The sequence below is a fragment of the Bidens hawaiensis genome, unplaced genomic scaffold (genome assembly GCF_021521415.1).
Source record: "Bidens hawaiensis isolate Kalapana, Puna unplaced genomic scaffold, B.hawaiensis_p1.1 tig00010744_1, whole genome shotgun sequence".
Lineage (NCBI taxonomy): Eukaryota > Viridiplantae > Streptophyta > Magnoliopsida > Asterales > Asteraceae > Bidens > Bidens hawaiensis.
This window is the reverse complement of record NW_027491824.1, coordinates 84002-93351: the sequence shown is the minus strand read 5'-3', so window position 1 is coordinate 93351 and position 9350 is coordinate 84002. Positions and strand designations below refer to the sequence as shown.

At 34.4% G+C, this 9350-nt stretch overlaps 1 protein-coding gene across 1 annotated transcript; it reads right to left on the bottom strand.

Annotated features, from left to right (window-relative positions):
* Positions 1 to 4689: 4689 nt before the first annotated feature.
* Positions 4690 to 6383, bottom strand: LOC143536186 (nifU-like protein 4, mitochondrial). Its single transcript, XM_077030233.1, has 6 exons — positions 5822 to 6383; positions 5568 to 5743; positions 5385 to 5488; positions 5189 to 5300; positions 5013 to 5073; positions 4690 to 4781 (listed from the first exon to the last, which is right to left on the bottom strand). The coding sequence occupies exons 1-6, from the start codon at positions 5886 to 5888 to the stop codon at positions 4690 to 4692; spliced, it is 612 nt and encodes a 203-aa protein (XP_076886348.1). The 5' UTR covers positions 5889 to 6383.
* Positions 6384 to 9350: the final 2967 nt, after the last annotated feature.

Genomic DNA, 9350 nt, shown 5'->3' with positions numbered 1-9350 from the left:
CTCTTCGTTCGAAAGAATATCCTTCAGGAACTTTGCATATATGGGCATTTGCGTAAGTGCCTCAAGGAATGGAATATTAAGATGAAGTTGCTTCAGAAGATCAAGAAATTTGGAGTTCTGCTCCTCGTCTCTATCCCTACGGACTCTCCCGGAATATGGGAGTCTAGGTTTGTAGACTCTCGGTGGTGTGCTGGGTAACTCGGCCTATGCTGTACTTACGGGGCTGTGCCTCTGATGCACTTTGGCTGGTGGAGACTCCAACTGAATCTCCTCGTCTACCTGCTCTACTACATCTACCGCAGGCTCCTCAACGACTCCTCTCGTCGTCTCCTGAATCACGGGCTCGCTACGTACCCCTGCATCGCTCCTCGTCGTCACAGCCTTCGCGAACGCCTTCAGATTATGTTCAGTGTTATTTGGAAGTGTACCTGGCGACCTCTCATTTAGACGACTTGCTATCTCTCCCATCTGCCGCTCAAGATTTTGAATTGGCGCTCCTTGATTTCTCATGAGTGATTCATGTTCCCGAAATTTTTCTTGAGTCTCTTTGTGATGAGAATCCTCTCGAGTCATAAGCTGCGACAGCATCTGTGTCTCCTGTGCCATCATCTCCTCTAACGCGGGCTTCTTCTCCCCACTACTCGTTCCCTCACCGGAATCCTGGAATAGGCTCTGACGTTGCTGGAAGCCGGACTGATTTCCGTTCCTCTAGTTGGAATTTTGGTTACCCCTCCACCCCGAATTATAAGCATTGAAAGAGTTTTGATTTCGGTTTGGATTATTAATGAAGTCGACTGCCTCCTCCTGGAAACTTACGGGGCACTGAACGGTATCATTCCCCCATCTACAGATCTCACACAACTTACTCTTCACTTGCAAGTCCTTCACGATCACTACAAGAAAAGTGATTATTAGAGACTAAATTATAATGGACTAATATATCAGTCTCGAATACATAGTATCTAGGACTGATTTATCAGTCACTAATAATATTAGGGACTGAGTTTTATGTGCCTAATGTTGGTGGCTGATAATCAGTCGCTAATACTATGACACCTTATCTAAGACTAAATTTCAGTCCCAAATGTGTTTATGAAATATAAGGTTGTTGTGAAAATTTATTGACGACTAAATCTCAGTCCCAAATTTGTAATGAAAAATTACTTAAATGTATGGTGACTTATAACGAGTCTCTAACCTAGAAGGAACATATTAGAGACTTGGACTAAACTATTAAGGACTTGTGTTTTAGTCTCAAATACATGGTATTTGGGACTATTTTTTTAGTTGCTGATGCATTGGGGACTGTTTTTTACACAACATATTTTAGTGACTAATAATCACTCGATAATATTTAGACACCTTATTAAAGACTAAATTTCAGTCTCAAATATATTTCTCTATAATGGAAAAATGGGGAATTTTTCTTAAAGATTAATCTTTAGTCTCTATTATGAGGGAATGTATAGAGATTGAATATTAGTCCTTAGTACTTTCAAAACATGATGAATTCGGAACTGATATTCAGTCTTAAATGTCTTTTAATGTAGGAAATGATCAATAACTAATTTTCAGTCTCAAATTATGTTAAACAAATTCTACCATTTGATAGGAAGTATCAACGACTAAGGATCAATCGCAAAGATCTTTTTTGCAATCTTATAATCTTATTCAAGACTGATATTTGTCTTGGGTATATTTAACTCCTCAATATTTGGATTTTTCAAATGGTCTTCTGACTCTGCTAACAAGTGGTAGAACATTTTGGTATATTTGCGAGATTGATTTTGAAAACCTCTCTTTGTTGATGATAGTCAGGAAGAAGAATTTATAATCTGAGCTCCAATCTAGAAAAATTGTCTTATCATATTTTGAACTTTAGTGGATGGTTGAGAATGATTTAATGGACTAAAAGATAAATACCCAACTTCATAAATCATGGTAAATAAATTTTCCACCCAAAAACTCTCTTTTCATATACGCAACCTATTTTATAAATAAATCCAAACTTTACATGTTTTAATTATTTAGCAAAGCATCAACGGCATAAAAATGAAACCCCCCCCCCCCCCAATCTCATTTACATTTAAACTAGTAGGAGAGCTCGCGCGTTGCAGCGGGTGTCCCAACTAATATTATATTCAATTTTGTTATGCATTATCAGTCAACCATTTACAGTTTTAAACATTTTATTTCATCCAAAAATAGTTTGTAGCAGTGACAAATTGTCACACGAAAAGAACTCAAAAATCTCTAAATTGAACTAAGAAATATTTATGTCGGAGAACACATTCGTCACTAATTGAACTAAGAATACCTTCACCACAACCACCTAGATTCTTGAGTGGACATTCTATACTTCCATGCTCGTTAGTTTGTCTTTTTTTTTTTGGTTGCGTTAAATTGAATATCTTGGAGAGCCCATATAAATGCCCTTCATGTAAGATTTGCAAAAACCACATATAAAAATGTAGCTATTTGAATTAAAGCAGCACAACCAAGTTGATTTATAGTTAAATATCCATAAAAATGGTAGAAATGTTAAATCCACTATGTTATGCTATATAACGGCAACCCATAAGTCAAAATTAAGCTTATAAACAAACCGAACAAAAATGAATGTTAAACATTATTAAATAAAACTCATCAAGGTAACAATTAAATAATAACATATTAACACCTTAATAAAATAAGTTACATCATTTCAGTAATGTATATTTCTAGTAACATATATCAATACTTTAAATGATGTTGTGTAAAATTCTCTAATGCTAATAACCGGTTAGTTCATAAGTTAACCATAATTATAACAATGTGAATAAAAATGAACAACTTAGGTTATGCAAGTATGAAACACAACTTGCATTGCCGAGGATAAGCAAAGCCACATCCAAAACACCGACTCCTACTCGACAATGCATTAGTAGCATCTTGGTCAAAAGATTGATCTCGCATCATACCAACCCGACTCGTATTTGGAACCATGACCTGTTTTCAACCCACAAAATAAACTCATTGTCACCAACCCGACTTGATTTAGGCCCGTAAAATATACAACTTAATACCAACTTGTCCCGGCCTGTCGCAACCCGTTTCTGAACGTCAAAAAGACGCGACCCGTTTCTTACCCATAAAAGAATATATATTTTGACACCAACCCGACCCTTTATAGACATTTAGCGGAGGGCATATATTATAAGAAACGCATGAATTACCTTTAGTTCCATGATCTATCACCTTACTCTCCACTTAGAATGCCTCCTTGAATAGCAGTGCCAATAGCAACTGCTTCATCAGGGTTCACATATATCTAAACAAGCTGCTTCACCTGGAAACACATTTAGTCCAAATATTTTTTAACTTTATTTTGTAATTACGTATGAGGTAAAAATCAGTAAGAGAATTGTGTAAACATTACATTTGAAATTGTATGTCATCAACAACGTGATCTGCAGATGTAACGAGCGATTACTTCTTATACAGGAGTGATACCATTATACCTGTTTTGACCCGAACCAAACCGATACATTGTTAAATAAATCGACCGTTTTGACCCGAACCAAACCGATACATTGTTAAAATAAATGGACCGTTTTTACCCGAACCAAACTGATACATTTTAAAAATAAATGGACCGTTTTGTCCCGAACCAAAGCGATACGTTTTTAAAATAAATTGCCCTGTTTGACCCCAACTAAATCAAGACCTTTTTAAAACAGCACGTGACCCGAAGCAGGTCAATTTTTTTAAATGGCGGGACCATAATGATACCAAAATGACCCGAACAAAAGTTATACCATTACAAAATGACCCATTTTGACCCGAACCAAATTGATATATTTTTAGAATAAATTACTCGTTTTGACCCGAACAAAACTGATAAGTTTTTAAAATGGCCCGTTTTGACTTGAATCAAAGCTATACCTTTTCAAAATAACACGCTATGGCCCGAACCAAATCGACAACTTTTTAAAAAGACCCATTTTAACAAGTTATACACAACAAATGTTTGTCGGTTAATGTGTGAAAAGCAACAGAAATTTAAACCCGCACCATAAAATAAAATTATTTTATATTAAGTTAAACAAAAGAAAAAATCAAGAAAGAATTGATGGAGATACCTTGATGGGGCTCAACAAAGCACATGCTCATTATTCTACCAGAACACACTTCAGAAACTTTTATTAAATTAGTGCAGATGGAACAATCTTACCTAAAGACCAACCAAAAGTAACATATTTAGATAACCTGATTAAAAAAAATTGATAAGCACACTATGCATCCAAAAGTATTTTCTCATCCATATGTTAAATTGTTAACCATACCTTCTTTTACAATTAACCAAAATTTATAAAAAAAAAACACAAAGAGCTGATGGTAAAACTTCATTCAAAAGCTCAAGTAAAGCTTGTTTGAGTCCACTATCTCGGCTCTTTAAAGAATCTAAAAGCTTAAAGGTATAGCATGTGAGTAAAGAGGCCAACCTTGACACATACTCAGAGTCACCATCACCGGCTACAAAACCAAAAACCCAACTCATTTGAAAGCTTTGTACAATGGCGAGTTTAGCTCGTGAGTCTGATCTTTTAGAAACCAGAACAAGAACACAACCGGATGCTGCACATCTGAGTCAATCCGATGTTCCATCTACCAAATGATTGTATTACTTTTGAACTTGTAGGTAGGCCTTCAAACTGATTTTTTAAAATGGCCCGTTTTAACTTGAACCAAAGCTATACCTTTTTTAAAATAACACGCGAGGCTCGATTCCTTCAATGTATCTGCAGATGTGATACAAAAGTGAAATCATAAGAAACAAATGCACATAATTAAAGAAAATATTGCTTATATTCTTCATTAACTATATCCATGTGTTTGAATTATTTGGAAACGTTGTCAACAGAAAGATAATAAAGAAGGAAAACTAATAAGCAAATTGATGGGGTTAATATAATTGGAGAAGACATGGTTAAGCAGAAAAACAATGAAATTTCTGATATCGAGAATTTTACCTGGTATCATAAACTCCTCTCTGGCATCTTCAATTCCAGAATTTCTATCCAGGTTATCATCCTTAATTTGTAAATTTTAACTTTGCAATGAATCAACCGCTGGTGAAAACTATTCAGTTTGATCGAATTTTAAATTGCTCTCTACATGAATTGCAGCAAATATTAATAACAGCTACCTCAGACACATAATGCATAAGCATAATTTCAGTTCTTGGTTTCAAAGTGGCAGATGAGCTTGGGCAACCGCTACATGTTCCTTGCATTTTTAGCTCCACAACTCCAGATAATCTGTCAAAATTAAAAGTGTTAAATATACGATATCATATATATTTAAGTTAAATATACAATAACCAGAGTATCAAAGAAGCATACCGATCAAATCCTATGTACTCGATCTCACCGCCATCATCCTGCACAACAGGTCGTATCCGAGTTTCCAATAACTCTTTAATCATCGCAACAGTTTCTGAGTCATCCTGCAACATTATGTGACAAATGATTGGTAACTTTAAAGATCAAATATACACTTAATAACTGCAACAAAAAAACAGTTACTTCATGGATGGCTGTATCCATAGAAGCTAAAGTGGTTGCATCCAGAAAGAGTGGCTGCCCATATGAGTAAAAGTCCATAAATGCTGCAAATATTTCAGGTTTTAGAAAATCCCAAGAAGCATCTTCTGACTTTGTTACATTTATAAAATCTGAACCGAAGAACACACGAGTAATTCCTGCACCAGCAGCATAATCATGTTAATGTCATTAGGTAATCTATATAACCATGAACACACATAGCAAGATGACCTCACCATCAATTCCATAAAGGGCCTTTGCTAATGGTGAATTCAAGTTCCTTGTAATCTTGCATAAACTCATAGTGCAACTGTTTTCGGGTTTGCTAGCAGCTTTTAGAAACTGATCTAACCCGTCTCATGTTCCATTGTCCACTTTGATGAAAAATAAATAAACTTTTGGGCAAAAGGAGTGAAATAAAACCCAAATTTTCCCCAAATTTAGCACTCAATTTTAAATTAAACACAAATGGAAACCAACTGATGTTATATCACCGATTCATGTAACAATGACTACTAAAAAAACTGGAAGGCTCAAAAGGTATGTGCGTTATAATTTCAACATAAAACTAAACATATCCAACTCAAGTCAATCAAAATTGAACAAGTGCTTTCAAAGTTTAACAAATAAAAAAACAAACCGTTCGTTAGCATCCAAGTTAACTTGCAGGGCAATATCATATCAATAACCTTTGTATGCTAAGTAACACAAGCTTCTAAATTAAGTTCCTTCAGAATCCAACCATATTGTAGACATGAAAACACATTATAGTCTGGTTAGTTAAATCGTTAAAACATAATTGCTTATAGTTAAATCGTTAAAACATAATTGCTTAAAATATAAAAAATAATTTCTCAAATTCGAGTTTTAAAGTAGTAATATTCTACAAAAAGTTAAATAATTTATTCGTTTCTAGGTTAAATAGGACGTGTTCATGTAAACTAGCATATGTGAAACTTAAATAATCAAAACTTATGAAATTTATTTGCTGAGCATCACAAATCATCATCGTCTGACTCAACACTATTAATCTCATCATTGGAATTTTCGGTGTCTGAATCACCCAGATGTGACTCCGAACCAAAGTCTTCCATGCTATGATTAGAGTCAGTTATCTCATCATCAACAAAATCATCTGTAATGCCATTAGAACCCTGATCATCAACATTTTCTATAATTTCTTCCATAATATCTTCATGGAGAAGGTTGACTTCCTCTAAGGAATCTTCTGCATTCTTGTGTTCTGGAATATCCCACAAGTGTCTGTGGGCAATTATTTCAATGATTTTCCATTGTGAATTTGGTTTAAGTGCATCATTTATATAAAATACTTGTTTAGCCTGGTTTGCCAAAATAAAAGGATCTTCCTTATAAGCATTTGGGACGTGTCAATGCTTATGAAATGAAGTTCAAATGTCACGTGTTTTCTTCGACGATCAGTATCAAACCATGTGCATTTGAATAAAACAACACGATAGCATCTTATAAATGAAATTTCAATGACTTCATCAAGATATCCATAATAATCGTCTTCGACATCATTATGAACGCAAGGGACCATAACTCCACAATTTTGTGTTTGCCTACGATCATCTCTCGACTTAACTAAAAATTTAACTCCATTCACTATGTATCCCTTTTGTGATAAAACTCGGTTATCAGGAGGGCAAGACAATGCATATAATTCTTCATTCATTTGGGATGGATTTAACGACTACACATCTCGAATCTGTTCTCAATTTTTTTACATAATAATCATGTCGTTAGAGTGCAATACCAAATATAAAGTACTTCAAGTAAGCAGAAAGTAATTGTTACCCGTTTAGCAAACCAATCCGCGAATGTAGACCGTTGCATCTCGGAAAAATCTGATGATTCAGGATGTTGCCTTTGTAAAAACTGTAAGTGTTCTCTGTCATTTGTAAATAAATATCAGTTTATTGACATGTGACATTTGATACTAATTCACAACAAAAATTATATAAAATAAAAAAACGAGAAAAAAACTTACTCTAAGTACGGTTGAACTTCATGGCAATTGTTAAAGATAAACCATATTGCTTTCTTCATAAGAATACTAGAAAGGTTATAAACTTCTTTCTTCCCAATACCTCGACCATTTACCCTAAAAATATCCAACAGAAAGCTTCGAGCATCACTAGAGGTTTTGTCATCGTTTCTGCCACGTTTCTCCAACTTTGATTCAACGCCTCGTAAATAGTGTGAACAAAAATTTATAGCTTCTTCAACTGTTGGAATTGATCTACCCAAGACACATATTAGAGTTGATGTGGCTAGTACGTATTGATCCAAGTCGGGTCATATCCAATAACAAGCTAGACAAACACCGAGAATATTTGTTTATGTATGATATGATCATAAGTAAATGAATATTGACACTTGAGTTATTTGGAAAAGGGTTTCTAAATAAAAATGTACTTGTGTAATAAACAAATCATATAGATGATTTATGTTTTATGAGAGAACATTACATGTTGTTAATTAAGTTGGTTAAATAACAATATGTGAATAATGGTTACTAAGCATGTCACCCAACATGTAATAAGTTTTGTTATATCTTATAAATATATATATGGATATAAATATTTATGTTATAAAACAAAATTAATAATATTAATAATGTAAAGGAATCTCTTACACTTGATATTATTTTATTATTAAAGTTGAGGTAGTGGAGACATGCAATGGATATCATTGGTGGAGAGAAAGATGCTTTTGAATAAAACCAAGTCTTTCTCTTTCCTTCTTTTATAACACATAATTAATTATACACAAGTAACAAAGGTTTCTCTCTTCTCTTTTCCTCTTGGATTTTCGGCCAAGGAAGAAAGGATTATCAAGTGTTCAAATCCTAGCTACAAGTGGTGTCTTGTTGGAGCTTGGGGTATAATAGCTTGAGGAGCTTCCATATTCAAGTTCTTGCCTTTCAATCATCATCCTTTTCACACTTCTTTGGTTACTTGAAAGGTAGTTTAACATGCATGAACTTATAGTGACATGCATGTGTTTGATAGTGTGTAATTCGTATTTGGATCCGGGTTTGGGTTTTGCATGTATTGAATTGGTTCTATACACTAAAACTAACAAGATTTAAAACTTATATCCGCTGCGTTTTTGATAAAATAAGGATTTTATCACTTTGATAATCTTGTTAAAACCCAACATCAACAACATAACCTTCTGCAATTGAGCCTTCAGGTTTAGCTTTGTTTCTAACATATCTCTTTAAATGTCCAAGGTATCTTTCGATCGGATACATCCACCTTGATTGCACTGGTCCACCTAAAATTGCCTCTTGAGGAAGATGCACACACAAGTGCACCATAACTGTAAAAAATGACGGGGGAAATATCTGCTCAAGCTTGCACAAAATCTTAATTATCCCTTCTTGCAATACTTTCAACTCCCTCACGTGTAATGTGACTTCAGTAAGTTTCTTGAAAAACTGAGATAACTCGACTAACGCGTCACGAATTTGTTTTGTCAAAAATGGACGAATTGCAATTGGAATTATGCGTTGAATTAAGACGTGGCAATCATGTGATTTAAGCCCATATACCTTTCCTTGCTCAACAATCACATTTTTAGCTAATTTTCCGGCATACCCGTCTGGAAAACGTACAGACTTAAGTAAATTACAAAACTGTTTTTTCTCCTCTCGAGTTAAAACATAAGAAGCATGTGGTTTAACCAAATGATCACCCATCATCACCAAGTGAAGCTCCTTACGTATGTTCATATCTT